The sequence below is a fragment of the Acanthopagrus latus genome, chromosome 12 (assembly GCF_904848185.1).
Source record: "Acanthopagrus latus isolate v.2019 chromosome 12, fAcaLat1.1, whole genome shotgun sequence".
Taxonomy (NCBI): domain Eukaryota; kingdom Metazoa; phylum Chordata; class Actinopteri; order Spariformes; family Sparidae; genus Acanthopagrus; species Acanthopagrus latus.
Window position 1 is genome coordinate 11,455,548 of NC_051050.1, and position 16,122 is coordinate 11,471,669.

The window sequence follows — 16,122 nt, forward strand, 5'->3', positions numbered from 1 at the left end:
TCAGACCTCAATTGATTTACCTGCAATTGCAGCTCTCCATTTTGCCGATAATCTGCACATGGTGGAGGGCAGAGGAGGGTGTGCAGACATTTCAGACAAATGCTTTTTTTTTTTTTTTTTTTCCCAGGAGGGCGGCTGAGGCTGAGGTATGTGAACATAACCTTGGGACTATAAATGAAACCAAGATAGTGTTTAATTTCTGGATTCTGGCTTTTTCTTGGCAAGAGACAACACTCTCACAATTTGTGACACGATTGTGACAGTTTCAGTCGGACACTCTCTGTAATGTTGGGTTAACGCGGCGGCTGTCATCTTTTTCCTGTCACGCTGACGCCCCGACGCTTACTGTACTGCCTCCGCACAAATGTCACAACATGGAGAAATACAACAACACATGACATTTAGGACCAAGAATGTGTCTGCTGTTGCCAGCAGGAACCATTTAATCAATCATATCTGGGATATTGATATTGCCGTCCCCAACGTGGGGACGGCTGAGTGACATACTGCAACTTTTGACCCCTGATCCTGATCACCAGCGTCACCTGACCACACATCTGCAGGCTCAAACCCCTCAGCCAAGTCAGCCAGTCGATAAATCACTCAAAAGACGAAGTTGGGGAGGAATGGGCATTTAGTCCCCGCTCAGCAGCCCCAGCTCCACAGTGCCATTAATGCTGCACACTTCATCAGTCCTAGCTGGCTTTTGTGTTTGTCCCCAGTGTGTCACATCCTTCAAAACCTCCCACAACAGTGTATTCATACAATTTATGATCTAATTAGAGGGCATAATGAATACTCAACCATTTGTAACGATCGTGATTAAAATGTTTTAGTGATTGCCAAAGATTAATTGTTTCGGTAATGGCATCAGATTGATGTAATTTGCATACATATGGCAATTATGAATTTTTTTTGTTCTTCCTCTCCTTGATGTGTGAGCTGCAAAAGCTGTTTTCTGACAGCGCAGAATATTTTCTGTCTTCTAAGTCATTTTCAGCTCAAATTTATAGTAACAGCTAAAGATTTAAGTTAATATGATTTCCTTTATTAGATACATAATCATAACATTGTCATGAAATGCTTACAGGCCTTCATTGACATTCATTTGCACAGTATCTATCTGTACAGGCAATACACATGTGCATGCGTGACAGGACTAAGACGCTACAGGCATGCTAGCAGCTCTGCCAGGCATGTTACCATACATGCTACACTGTCTGGGAACAACAAATGCTCCAAAACGCAACAAATCCATCTGCTGAGATGTTTGACCGAACAAGTGGAAGCTTTGACCTGCCGGTGTCACCAGAGGAAAATTGAGAGGATAACCGAAGTAATTTTAACATATCCTCCAGCAACCTTGAATAACTGTAGCTAATTGCAGGGTGATCCACTTGTCAAGATATTTGACTCTGAGCCACAGATGTCAAATGAAGCGCCAGCGAAAGTTCAGTCAGTGGGGCTTTTCTTTTGCATGCTTTATTTCTCATATCACCATGACTATCATGCCTCACATCCGCTGGAAGGGCACCCGAGAGGGCCTGGGCCCTTTGCGTCACAATTTCGATCATCGGGCGCTCCATTTTTCTCGCCGCTGCTCAGGGCAGATGCCCCTCCATTACACAAATCCCCCTGCAGAGTCTAAGCGGCAAGGACTTCCTGACAAGACTCAATGATGACATGTCATCTGCTATAATAAATATAATCTCTACTTCATTCACTGTCCGTCCTGATTAAACGACATGGTGGTGCTGCGAGTCAGTAGAACACCGAAGTCACTAAGATATTTCCTCTGGGAGAACGTGTGGATGCTTTCGTGGCAGTCCATCCCACAGTTGTTGAAGTATTTCAGTCTGGACCAAAGCAGTGACGTTTGAATGTATTGTGACATATGGAGGATGATAGAGGTTGACTGGGGATAACAACATCACAGCTAAGCTTTTGATAAATGTAGCTTTTTGTGAGCTACAGTTTTGTTTTATTCTCTCGTTTTCGTCCCACTTTTAAGTCAATACTATCGTAATTACACCTCACTTACCCTCTGTGATCGCTTGTGTACGGGTTGCATCCTGGCATCAAAACAGCAGCCATGCATTATGCAGAATGCTATCTCATCATATCATTATTATCATAGCACTCTTGGGGAGTTCGAAATACCAAAATGGTGTTTCAAGGATTCCATTAGCCTTATTTGTTTGATGTTAGTTTGTGACACAGGTAAAGATGAATTTGTTCCTTTTAATAATCAACCAGCCGGCTGACCCAACGACCATCATTGACATCCCTAGAGCTGCAAGCTGTCATTGCTTAAAAGCAAATGTAAGTGGTCTAAGGAGTGTAGCATGGAAGGTTTTTTTTTTTTTTTTATATATATGTATTAACCACTAAAATGTTCACTCACACGTCAAATTAAAAGCATCTCCCTCAAACCGTCCCTTACCTACATTTTGGGAAGTGTTTCCCACACATATACTTCACTTTGACGGTATTTTTGGTGATCATTATGTTATGTTGTATAAACAAGTCGCCCTCCATATTACTCTCCTCTCCTCCTTGAAGTAGCTTTGAGTCCAAAAAAGGTCTTAGGACACAGGGCGTTGTATCTACTGCTAGATAGATTGTCATTTGTATATTTTCTTCTTACTATTAGTACTTCACTTCAAATTCACTATCTTAGAATGATCTGGACCTGTAAGAACTATTAAGAACTTATTAAATTGCCATATTCCACTGTCCTAAGTTGGATGATGTGTGATTGTGTCTCTATGTTTTCCCATATGCATGTATGAGGGCTCTACTACTGCAAACAAAATCCACCCCTGGGTACTAATAATGTAACTTGAACTTGATTTGTGATTCTGGCCTGCTTTTTCCCCTTGAGTGGTACCTAGGTTGATGTGGTGATTTCTGGAACCCCAACTACTTCCCTGGGGTCAAGATTTCAGAAACAACTCATATAATATAAATACGGACTTTACAGTCAGATCAACGTGTCATCAGGATGACCCTTTGCTACTGTACGGGCCCTGTCGCTGTTCCAACTGAGAGCATCACTGTTAATCTGTGTAACTCTTCCTACATCAGGTTTACCAACTTGCCATAATCTGTCCCACTACATCCTGGGATTACATTGCCTGGCCCCCCTCCAAGTCCATCCAAATATTGGATCAGTCCTGGATCATCCGCCCAGGCCCAACAAATCTAACGCAAAGTCACATTTTTATCCCTTGGATGCAACCTTGTGTCAGATACTTACTGGAAGCAGTGTCTGCTTGTGTTTTGCCTATCCCCTATTTAACTGGCTAGGCTTCCGTTCAGTTGTAGAGCCACAGGGATCAAGCTTCAGTCTGCTGCAACATGACCTCGTTTCTTCAGCTAATCTACAGTAGCAGTAGTAGCGAGTTCCTGAAATCCAGCATTAAACCGAATAGGGGGGAGAAAAAGTTGGAAGTTTGGAGTACACTACACTTGGCATCCATCCCTGCAATTATGAAAAAAAACGAATAGGAAAACCAATCGTGACACACATTTCCGAATATGTGTTAATCTGAAATCCCGTGATTGCTCTACAAATCCTGTGACGCAAATGAGGAGTCAAAACATCCCACATGTAGGGCACCAGATTGGTTGTGTTCCTTGAATTTTGCATTTGGAGTCCTGCGTCGTGGGGGGAGCCGGTTTACTCATTTACCGGAGGTGACTTGCTTTTGGCCACAGTTGGTGTTGCGCTGTCACACCCCTCAGTGTCATCATCCCCTCTGGCTTGCTTTCAAGTACACAGTCGCAGCACACACACACACACGCTACTCTTTGTCATTTCAGTCAATACCCACCCACATCCAGCCTGTTTCTTTATTCAGAAGATCATTTATTCTTTTTTGGAGGGGATTTTTCTTTGACCGTTTCTTTCATCCAGTTTTTGGAAATACGCTTGAGTTTAATGCCACGTATGTAGATGTTGAGTGCTCGGGGCAGACTGAGGAAAACAAAGTCACTGCATTTAGCTATTGGTTTTGATAACTTTCATATTTGCGGGCTACAGTTTTGTTTGTTTTCTCTTTCTCTTCTCATGTTTAGGTAAATAGTGCTTTAATTAAAGTTATATGCCCTCTATGGTTGCTTGTATGTAAGTTGCATTTTGGCATCGAGAATAGAAGTTGTGCATCATGCAGAAACAGGCTCCAAATGAGTGCCATCCCATCGTATAATTATCATAACACTATTGAGGCCTTTGTTTACAAAATGTTATTTGCTAAATGCTCAATTACATGAGACTGAGCTGAGATTTCATTGGTTCTTTTTAACATGAACCCCTTCATATAGCCTGACACTGCTCTGACAAACTCTGCTGAAGTGGTAATTTGTTTTTTCTGCCATGACAACAATAACTTTTTTATTCTAATGTCCTTACAGTGGTGCTCTCCATTTTGTTCATTGCTCAGCTGATGCAGAAAAGCTCTCATTCAATGACCAAAAACAAGAATCATCAGGCTGGTCGCTGTGAGGCTGTTCACATTTGGTTTTAGGATCTATCCCGAGTGATCCAATCACAAGTGGACAGCTTTAAGCACGTTAATTCACACTTGGCATTAAATGAGTCTTGACATCTGAGCTCTTGTGTTCGGATCTCACTTCCATGCTGGAAAAAAACTGATACGTTCTCTACACAAAGAAAGATATAGCTTAATGTGAAACATTTGCTGAATTAACAAGTACATCCAAATAGTTAAGAATTTGATGTAGATATCATTTCACACAGCTTTTTAAGTTTGTCTTAGCACAAGTCTCAAAATTAAACGTTTTTTAAAGGGAGTTTGGAGACTTTCTCTGCAGACCACAAAGAAGTAGCCTGAATCACTTACTGTTTATTGTGTTTGTAAAATTTGACATGTTTAATGCCAGTGTTCTTTAATGCATGTGGTGAAAATGGTGAAAATCAGTTGAAGCAGGGTATTCAAAAAGCTGCAGGGTGTAAGATAAACTTCAGACATGGAAGCAGACAGGATGCGTTTGAGACAGATATCGTAATGTTTTCCATTTGTCGAATATACATGAAGGCACTGATGATTTAGAATTTTTCCGCAGCCAGTTAGCAGCAGACGTTTGTGAAGGCAATGTCTGTTTCACTAACCACTGACCTAGTAACTAAAACACCCAGACTCCCTTAGTTATATATCCTTTTTATTTATTGACAGAAAAAAAATGATTTTCTGTACATGTATTCGAGAAGTACTGTATATATGAAACCTCGGCCAGGTTTTTTTTTTTTCAAATAAAATGTTCCTTTCGTCAGACGAGCCCAGGGGCCTCTCTGAATTTCTCAGTGCTCCTGCCCATGTGATTGCTCTTGATCTGTCATGGATTCGTTCATGCCATGAGGCTATGCCCAGCACACATTTTAAAAGCTCTTCTCATTTGAAGTAAGCTGCACTTTTCTGACAGCTATTTCGTCTTCTTCTTTTTTTTTTTTTTTTTGAGTTTGTTCCCCAGACCTTCAGGTCCGGGCTCCATATATATATATGTGTGTGTGTGTGTGTGTGTGTGTGTGTGTGTGTGTATCATCTGGCTGCTTTTTCTTTTAATTAAAAAAATGGTGTGAGAGAGGTGATAGGTGATGCCCTTCGTGTTTTTTTCAGGCATTCAGATATTAAAGAGGAGAAACTGGTAGGAGGCAATCCACTCTTCTCCTCTCCTGGTCTTTTCTTGGACAGTGCTGTTCCTGGTACAGCTGCCTGATCGTAAAGATGCTTAGTGACAGTCAGCATTTCCTCAGTTAAGTAGCAATCAATACAATCCACTCGAGGTTGAAATAACTAAGCAGCAGGTGAGGAAGTGCTCCCGTCGATCATCTAAGGTCCCTTGATAGATTGGTAACCCTTTACAGCTGCGATACCGCCAAAGCACAGCCTGGTTCGGATCACGCAGATATCATCTGTAAAGATTGTTGAGACGAGGAGGCGTAAAATGTCTGTAAGGAAATAAACTGACCTTCCGCCGGGGCAAAGTGATGGACTGCACGCGCCCTAAGTCTCACGGCTTCATTTTTTCCAACAAAACTTTCAGAACATCCAGAGGAAAAAAATTGAGGTTGTGGATGAAATTCTGCTCGGATATATCGTCACTTCCCACAACTTTTCTGTGCTGAAGTAAAAAAGAAAAAAAAAAAAAACTCTGATTAATTTATGAACAAGCTTCGCGAAGTAATACAGGAAAATATCCACAGCTGAGACACAAGGTATTTGTTGCAAGGTTATTGGATTGGATTCCACCGCAGCTGAGCACGTTAATGGTTTGTCCACCCCCTTGTCTTTTCAGCGTGATCTCAAGGTTAAGCTTTATATAAAAAGTAAAGATTTGTTCATTGATTCATTTTTAAGATTCATTTTACAGTGGTGAGGATGGAAGGAGGGCAGACAGTGCGAAAAAGGAGCTTTTATAATAAAGTATGACTAAGGCCCAATCTCTATGTCCCTTGTGAGGCCTTCAACCCTGAACCCTGGCAGACTTAGCTGACGTCAATTGGTTTTTGGTGTTTGAGCAAGAGTGGGTGAAGAAGGTCAGTAATAGTGTAAATAGGAACGGGACACTGAGAGGACACTGTCAAGGGGACTTTTGCAGATTTTATTTATTTATTTATTTTTTTGGACATGACGGCATCTTGCAGTGCAATCAGGCCAAGTGCAGAATGTGTAATTACAGAATATTGCCATATATGACTAATAAATCATGAAGCATTTGACGATATGACAGTGAGACAGCCCAAAGTCTTAGTGGACTTGCTTGGAACACGCAAAGCCCTCGAGTGTGGACACTGGAGAGTCCAAATTGAACAAACTGTCAACGTCAGCCTGCTGGTGGGTAAAAGGAATGGAAACTAAAGTCATTAGGCTTCATCCTCTGGGGACTACGAATGTCTGTTGTTGTGATACGCCAACCTACCGAGCTAAAAACACGTAGAAGAATATAGAAGTCTTGAAAGTCTTCTCTCGTGTGTTGGGCCAAAGAAAACAGAAGGATCTAGAATTTGTGCACAGTGCTGGTCTGTGGACCTTCACATTACCTGGTGAAGGTTCACTGACTGCAGTGATGCAATTAAATTTAGTGAGTCAGAGTCACCAACAGCGCGCAGGTTCCTGTAACAAATTAAAAATATTATACCCCGGGGCAGGTGAAGAGGAGAGAGGAGGGGGTGCTTCCTGTCGAGGGGGAGGATGGGGGGCCCGGCGTGAGAGAGGGTAAGGTGTGCAGATACAGTGAGGGAAGAGACAGATAGAGACAGACGGAGGGAGATCTGGAAAAAAAAAAAGAGACACGGAAGTAAGACAAAGGGGTGAGACGGGGGGGAGAAGAGCAAGCGGCAGAACGCATGGGTGGAGAAGAGCTTTGTCTGGCGAGCGCTCCTTATCTGATCGTGTTAATCTTGTCCTCCGTGCGCGCCGCCGCCACGCACCAGCACTTTTAACTAGCTCCGATAATGGCAAGAACAGCATCAAACTCATTAATTGAATTAGCTCCCTCTTTATCTCCGCATCTGCCTGCGTCCGCTCAGCCCCTACAAACACTCCACCCGACAACTATTCCTCAGCTAATTGACTCAGAGCGTCTCCGGCGCAGCCCTCTCTCACCCTCCTAATGTATCGAACCGGCTCCCGGCCTGGTTCACCTGTCATTGGCTACTAATTTAATTTGATTTTGCCCCGAGGCGATGCAGATTATTTTGTTTCTGAGCGGGAGAGATAGGGAGGGAGGGGGAGGGAAACATTAAGAAAGCCGGGGCTTTTTGGCCCAACAGCTTGTGTGTTTATTTCATAACTGGATTTAGCTGCAGGTGTTTGAGAATTAAGGGACACGGGCCAATTAAACGAGCTCAATGCGATTTGGCCAATTTTCGCCTGCTGTCAGTAATTGAATTACGCTAAACTGCCTTTTTAAAATTCATTTGGAAAATAGGCTCGACGAGGAGTTATCGTTCGCTTTTCAGATTTGTCCGACCAACCGCCGGGCCAGATTTGTATCTTTGTCTTCGGGGTGATTTCCGCCATCTCGACTGGGCGAGTTAATGGCGCCTCAGAACGTGGCTTGTGGCATGCAGCTCATTTGTGTCACAGCTCTTTTCCTTTGCGAGGAGCCTGTCTGTGATGTAGACACCGAAGGTAGTTTCTTTTGTGGTGCGAGGCTGATATCAGAGCAATTGTTCTCGCTTTCAGTTTATCTCCGTGAAAGGTTAGCTTTGTCCGCCGGCCCACTCTCTGCCATTGTGTTAACATTATATCAGATATAGACGCAGACCCAGGTGTGTGTGCGTGTGCGAGTGTGTATGCATGTGTGGGTGTATGAATTTATTGGGTGTCTCCGTCTTCGCCAGAGTAATGATCCGTTATCACCTGGGTGGCGTTACAGGAGCCCATTTTCCTCCTGTTTCGTCTCATTTTTATTATCGTTATTCTAACTTCGGTCGGGGGAATAACCTTGGAAATGGCCTCTCGAGGATGACGTTGACATATGGCTCTCTTCCATTGTTGGAAACACAAGACCGGAGCGGACAGCAAATGCCAGCGCTGACTACAAGTTGTTATTCCAGCCTCTTAAGCAATATAAATCCCTCTCTTCAAGTCCTCTCCTCTTCTAAAAGTTTCCCACCATCCTCTGTCCTTTTTCATCCACGCTGATACAACACCTGTCGTTTCCGATCCACCTCGCCGGTCTCTGTAAACCACCATCGCCTCTTTCAGCTCCAAACTTTAACAACAAGCCATCCTTCCACCCCAGGCGCTCGCGACAGACGACCCTCCCACCCAACACACTTTCTTGCTCTTCCTCAATCTTAATGCGAGCCCTCTCTCCCACTCAAATCTTCACTTATTGTCAAGGGAACCAATGAGAGCCCATTTAGACATCAAGCAAGAAACATATTTATGATGACAGCATGTAATCATTCCAGCAATTTGTCCCTTTTCATGGATGCTATCCAGTCATTATTATCTTAAGGTCTGCTGAAATTGGGTGCCGTTGCTTTCAGGGAAAGAGACTCTGCTCTTCACTTAGTAACCTGAAAACTGCTGTGTTTTTCTTTTTCTTTTTCTTTTTTTTTTTTTTAGTCACTGTCAAGTGCAGACGCCGTACTTGTGCGCATCCTGCTGCAGCTCAGATCTGGAAGATATAGTGATTACATACTGTTATCATCATATGAGAACACAGTATGTATCGTATTTGTTACATTGTGATGTGGCACAAGTGGCGTCTTTGACAGGCCCAGTTACGGTAAAATGCTGTCATTTTCTGAACCTACGAGATTGTTCCACTTGTTCTTATACTTACCTTTACCCACTTACCCACACGCAGTCATTTTATCCACATTACTGATGATTATTTAGCTAAAATGTCATTGTGTGATATGCTGTTAAGTACTGATGTCACGGGGTGCCAAATAGCCCAGTTGGTAGAACAGGTGTCCCATTTACAGAAGCTTTGTCCCTCCCGAGAAAATGAGCATGATAAGTCTCCTTTAAGGTAAGATGCTCACTATATTGTAAACACTTAATTTTCTAAAATGCATCTTTTTTTAACTATAGGAGCTAATGCTGTGTAGAATTCAGGTTTCATTTTATTGGTATGTTTTATTGTTTCAATCTTGATGCATTAATAGCATTGTGTATTCTATATATTGTCTATTTGTACACAAGACTCCTGGTCTCACACAGTCAACAGTTAATGTACCATTTAATTCCCTGCTGTGTGAAACACATTAATATTAATGCGCAGCGGTGTTTTTCATTCGGCAAGCGAGAGGCATGTCAGAGTGCAAGGAGTGTTGACATGTTATTCCGGCAGTGGCCGTCCTGAGGTGTCACTCCTGGGCATCAAACGTGGAGAGCTGAAAAGCGTCTATTCTGACAACCTCGTCTCATCTGTAAATACTCATCCCACTGATGCAGGTTTTCATGGAATTAATGAGACGGCTTCATGTGCATGATGCATGTGAAAGGAGGCCTTCCTTCAAATTGCTTTCCTTTAGTGCACCCCCTCCCCTCTCTACCCCCTCACCAGAAATCATATTAGCCAAACCAATCTCATTTACAACGTGCCATTTGTTAATTTAGCCCCCTGAACTAATGCATGTGTTGGAGGAAATAGAAGCGAGAATGTCGCAGCGGGAGGAGATAGGAGGAAGAGAGAGGATGAGACCGCTGCGAAACTGGAAAATGTGATATTAAGGAAAGAAAGAAACCACAAAAGACGGACGAGTTTAGTCAGTAAGATGAACGGACAGACAGACAGGTTAGTCAGCAAGATGGACGAATGGACAGACAGGTTGCTCAGTTAAGATGGACGGACTGGCTAGTCTATCACAGATGGACAGACAGACTGCAGTATGACTGCAGTATCAGGACGGTTGACAGCACACAGTAACTGTAGATTAGGAGAACATCATTGTGCACCAATACTGATCAATACCAATGAGTTAATGCCCTGATTAACTGATGCGTCAAAATGCAAAGCATAGACACAAAACAAATGATTTTAATTTTAGACAGAACACATTTTCTTCAGCTATTATTTATACTTACAACACAAGAAGATCCTGTTGATACACGTTAGCAAGAAAGCAGACAAAGACAAGAAGAAGAAGAAGAAGAAGAAGAAGGAGGAGGAGAAGAAGAAGAAGAAGAAGGAGGAGAAGAAGAAGAAGAAGGAGACAGTGCTGCTGTGCATTTTCGTGGGATTTCTACCTCCAAATTGGAATTTCTTGATCGATACGAAATATACTATGACGCTGGAGGAGCTTATTCCATATTAGTTTATTAAGGTTTCCCCCTGTGGTCCGTCAGCTGCCGAATCTGTGGGTTTGTAGTAATTACTGCGCCGTGGCCGAGGTGATGACTGGGAAGCAGGAGGGCAGACGGCAATCTGTCTTCCCCTCCTAGTTATTGTCTGTGTCTTCCACGCTGGCCGCCTTTATCTTTGTTCGTCAGGGGCGCAGACCAACACAAGGCCAGTTATTACTGCCTCGGCGGCCTGGATAAGATCAAAGCAGACCGCTCCATCGCTGAAGATGTAATGACTGTGCTCTTCTAAGGACTGCTACATGGTTTGTCGTGTCATTATCCCCCAGTTAACGCTCCGTATTTTTTCTTCATCTTTTACAAGTCTTTTTTCACGCTTCCAGAACAAGGACGGTCTCCAATTATTTTGATGTCGGGAGGGAAAAAATTACCCAGCGTTCATGTTTCAGCTGAATAGAAATGTTTCTTCCTCCTCACCTATTTGGTGTTGTTTCGCTTTTTTTTTTCCCATATCGCATAAAATATTCTGTCCCATTCATGCCAGTGGTTGGGGGGGGGGAAGTGGCAAAAGCCACTCACGTACTTCATGGTAATTTCATGTGACAGAGGAGGAGGAGGAGAACAACAGCGTGTCAGTGCAGTGGAAGTGGAGGAGGGCACGGTTTCCTCCTGCACCTGTATAGCCTCCCACAGACTGTGACTGTGAGTAATGGAAGTGAAAGGCAGCGAAAAAGGTGTGGCAGAGGCTGCAGATGTTGGAGTTAAACCTCAGGTGTGGTGGAAAATGGAAGAAAATTCTATCGTTCGAGTCCTGATATTGAGATGTCACGAGGTGTAAAACAGGACTCATCATGTCAGTCTACTCCTTCGTTCAATATGTAATCTGATGGCTGTTAAAAACACTGTCAGAGCTCGATTTGAACCCCCTCTCACTCGTGAGTCAGGCCGATTTAGTCCAACCTGCTGTCCTAGTGTGAGGTTACATCACTGCTAATGGAATAATCTGGTGTGCACCAGCCAAATGCACACACAGCAATATCCATCCCAAATAAAACAGGAAAACCATGCTCGACACGAGACCACGGGCCCACGCTTGATAAGATTATGCCCCAGTCCATTCACAGGACTTCAGTGAGCAGGGCTCTCGTCCTGTTCGTGACCAAGAGGAAGGAGTAGTTTGTTTTTAATGTGTAGAATATAAGTAAGTTAAGTTATGTCACCTAAGTTACGCAAGGTAAGTTTACAAGATTGATTGTAGTTATTTTAACCCAGAGTTTGGTCTTTGCCTAACCCAAACGAGAAGTTTACATAACTTACATAAGATATCCTTACGAGACTGATTGTAGTTATTTTAACCTAAAGTATCTTTTCCTGACCTGAACCAAGTAGATTCTTGGCCTAAAACGTAATCAAACTGCAGCCATTACAATGATAATAACTGTCCATGTGTAAAAACTGACACTAGAGGGGTATGTAGAGTGGTAGTTTGAAGCTTCAGTGTACTGTCCAAACTGACAAATTAACATATTGAGCCCTACTTTAAACAATCAAAAATAGATAAGTCTTGATATTTGGTACAGGTAATGAACTGTTTGTATCATCCACATAAAATGTGTCAATAGAGCAGCACACAGAAAAGTCCTCTTTGGAGAGCTAAACTTATGAAAAACTTGTTTTAAAACATTCATCTGAAACTCAGACCTGAGGCAGAAAAATAGATAGCCTGCAGCAACTTCTGATCAAGCCGTATCAAAGTCAGGCTTAAATTAATAACTTCAGCTTACTCGCCACACGTTCTGAGCGCATCCACAGACACAGACAATCTGGTTGTTTGAGAAACTACAGATGCGGAAAATAGTGTAATCGCTCATCCCTGCTAGAGGGAAATCCTTTGTGAACCTTTTTTGTAGTGTAGTAGAAGTGGGTTTTTTTCTCCAGTTCAATTTTTTTTTTTTGTTTAGTTTTTTTTAAGTAAAGCATGTTTTGGATCAGTCTTACTATTGTTCAAAAATCATACTTTTCTTCATAGTTGCATGTTTGTGTGAGAGAGTGGGAAGCGTTGGTTTTCTGACCTCTGTGAGAGGCAATTAAAGGACCAGCTCACTGGATTTCTCTCTGACATGTTTGTGTGTGTGTCAGGGCCAGCGAAGGAGCAGAAGAGGCCATGTGTGTCTCTGAAACTTAATTTGTGAGCTTTTCTTCTGACAGTTCCAGTATCAAGTAATTTAATGTTTGTTTTTTTCTTCCCCTCCCATTGCAGAGTCAAGCTGAAGGACGGCATGGCTTTCCTGGGAGCCAGAGCCAGTAACCCTGTCGCGTGGACGGTGAGTCAGGATGTGAGAAGTGAAGGTCACAGAGTTGTCACTCTCCACTGTCGGAGGAAGGAGAACAGTTTCAATCAAAGGTACGTCTGACTCCCTCCTTTGACACAATTAATCAATCCGTGGATGAAATATGAAGCGAGCACCCTGCTGAACAACCAGAAAAGCGGCGGCGGCGCTTGTTCAATTTCTCGGACAGCTGTCAGCGGGGAGTGATCGCAAGGAGCGGGGATAAATGAGGACATGACTCAGCATCTGAGCCATTCTTTCCCTGGCAGTGCCGCGAGCCACTTAAAAGTGCGGCCAGTGAAATGCATTGTTAAGGAAAGACCGTGTTGTCGCTTGCTGGCACTTAAAGGATAAGTCTGGAAATATTGTATATTTTTCAAATTGACATGGAAATCGAATGAAAAAGACCAAACCCATCAATGGATTGACTCCATTAACAAATATCGCCTTTGTTGATCAAGCCCCATATTCTTCAGGCGGCCGATGTTGTCCAAAACACAATTAAAAACACATTACTGAGTCACACTGTCTTACTTTACATTTCCGCCATTACAGTAAAGCATTGGCACGGTAGCTTATTTTGAGTCAACATCACATACTCCGTGTATTCAGTGGGTTGTCTGAAAACACATTCCCCTCCTTTTTAAAGATATAATACCATAGAGGGAGTTCCAGAAGTTTACACACAAATTAGACATACAGTTACACATTTGGCACACATTCATAAAACAACGTCAAACAGTCGAGACCACGACACATGTAACACAATATCCTCAGATCCGGCTCTTATTTAGCAGCGCACTAGTTATGGTCATCGCCATTGAGTCACGTTCCCAAATCATCAAACACAACGAGACAGTTTGGAGTTTACATGTTACGATGGCTGCAGACAATGATCCTGTTTTCGGGATTACAGGTCGGTCGGCCATCGTAACATGTAAACTCTGAGCTGTCTATTTGTAAGATCCCGCTACAAGGTCGCCCCAGGTTCTACATTTTGCCATTATGACACACACACACACAATCACAAGGTGAAACGACACCAGTGCTGCTGCCGCGGATGGTAAAAGGAAGCTGATATGATGCATGTTGCGACAAGAATAGTGTTAATCTGGTTGTTCGCTGCATTAAAGAGGCTGCTGTTCAATAATTGACACCCAGAATCTTAAAAATTGAGTCCCAGAGAGCTAAAAGGATTCTGTAGAGAGTCTCCGCTCGTAAGTCTATTGATGCACATTTAACGTGGACGGGGAAATGTTTGCCATGAATGATAAATATCTGGAGCGAGTTGTTGTTCCATGCCGCGTGCAAATTGAATTGAGCACAACAGGCTGCTTGACAGGAAAGAGCTCTGTCCGAAACTATTATGTCTGTGGGGTAGATCATAGCAGACCACCGGTGTAATCCTTTAGGTGTGAGCCTTACACGTGTAATGTCTGTAATTAGTGTGAGAGATGCGGCTAAACATGATTGCATTTCCGTTGATGAATAATAGGTGCGCACGTGTGCGTGTGTGTGTGTCTTTGTACAGTATTTGACATTCAGCTCCACAGATTAACGGTTTTAGGCAAAGACAAAGTGGCTGCACACACAGGAAGTGACACACCGCGGCCGGGCTGTTATTTCCTCCCGGGTGTCAAGGTGACGACAGTGATGAATGACAAGCCATCTATCATTTACGCGCGCTTCTTTTCACAGCCCCACTGAGAGCAGACAATCAAATCAAGGTCACGCATGTTGAATCCGGTATGCTGCCCCGCAATTCTGCACTTGACAAAAGACAGCCTCGAAGTATTTAAATGATAATGCAACACCTGCTGCGACCCTGAGCCTTCAGATGCCTTTAGCTTACATATCAAATGGAGTAGGTGCAACGCATCGATGAAGAAAGGCATTGCTCAAAGTCTTTGGAAAGTGTGAAGACGATCAAAACGCTGAAGTTCATTTCTGAGATCCTCTTTGATGAGGTTAAGTGTTCGCACGGCGATCGCGGCCATTTTCTGTTTCACTAAAACCCACGATGACTGCCGAGATATGAAAATAGTCCCTCGGCAGCGTCAGGTTCGCCTCCTGACCAGTGGTGGCGGCCGTTTGAAGCCAGCTTGTTAATTGTGCTTTCATTTTTGTGGTTAGGTAGCAACACAAATACGCCCACACACACACACACACACACACACAATCGGACAAACACACCGCTTGATGGGCTAACTGGAACAAAATGAGCTGTCTGGACTTTTATGAAATCGCTGCGAGGATTGCATTTCAGGGGCAAAACTGGCCTCGCGGTTGCACACCCAGCTTCATTTATGAGACCAAAACAAGATTTCGGAGTTGAGGTGCCCAGTCACATCATCCGTAAGGAGCTCCCTGTTTGGTCGAACGTCAAAGCTCGCGGGCTCTGTTGGTACCCTGTAGATATTTTCCAGGCTACGGGAGAGAAAAGGAAGATGTAGGCTGGCTTGAGGCTACACGGAGCAAGATTTGTTGAATTAAGTCTGAAAGCCTTGAAAGTAATTTTCCAAATTAATTTAATTTATCTCCCTGGTACCTGCAGGGTTTCCCTTTTTTTTTGACATTCTTTCTCCCACTCTCGAGTAATAAGTCCGTACTCAGGGAGTGATTCCCTTCAACTGCTGTGCTGAGCGCAGGAGATATCCCATCAGTCAGGTTAAGTGCGAAAAGATCTTCATTAGCCAGAATCCAGATGGGGGTGAAGGGGAAAAAAAAAAAAGTGGAGATTGAAGTCAAGGAGCTGGAGAAGACAAGTGCCCTGAAACATTACATTTCTCCTAATGTCTATTGAAGCTCACTTTGCCGACCATTAAAACGGCATCGCTGCCAGGAACGGGAAGATAAACAGCGGGAGCAAAATGCAGCTCTACTGGCTCGTGGTAGAAAGTGGGACATCGCGGCCAATCGCCCGAACGCCGGCTTCAGACGGCTCAGCGGGGCGAGATTACTCAACTCCCAACATCCAATCGGGAGAGGCGAAGCAACAACAGTGG

General features: G+C 43.4%; 1 protein-coding gene across 2 annotated transcripts in view; it reads left to right on the forward strand.

Moving 5' to 3' along the window:
• The window catches only part of si:dkey-112m2.1 (transmembrane protein 132C), a 167,993-nt gene that overhangs the window by 78,817 nt on the left and 73,054 nt on the right, over nucleotides 1-16,122 (forward strand). For both annotated transcript variants that reach the window (XM_037117719.1, XM_037117720.1), the window contains one exon: nucleotides 13,048-13,191. In XM_037117719.1, the coding sequence (XP_036973614.1) occupies nucleotides 13,048-13,191 (144 nt within the window). The remainder of the gene's footprint in view (nucleotides 1-13,047; nucleotides 13,192-16,122) is intronic.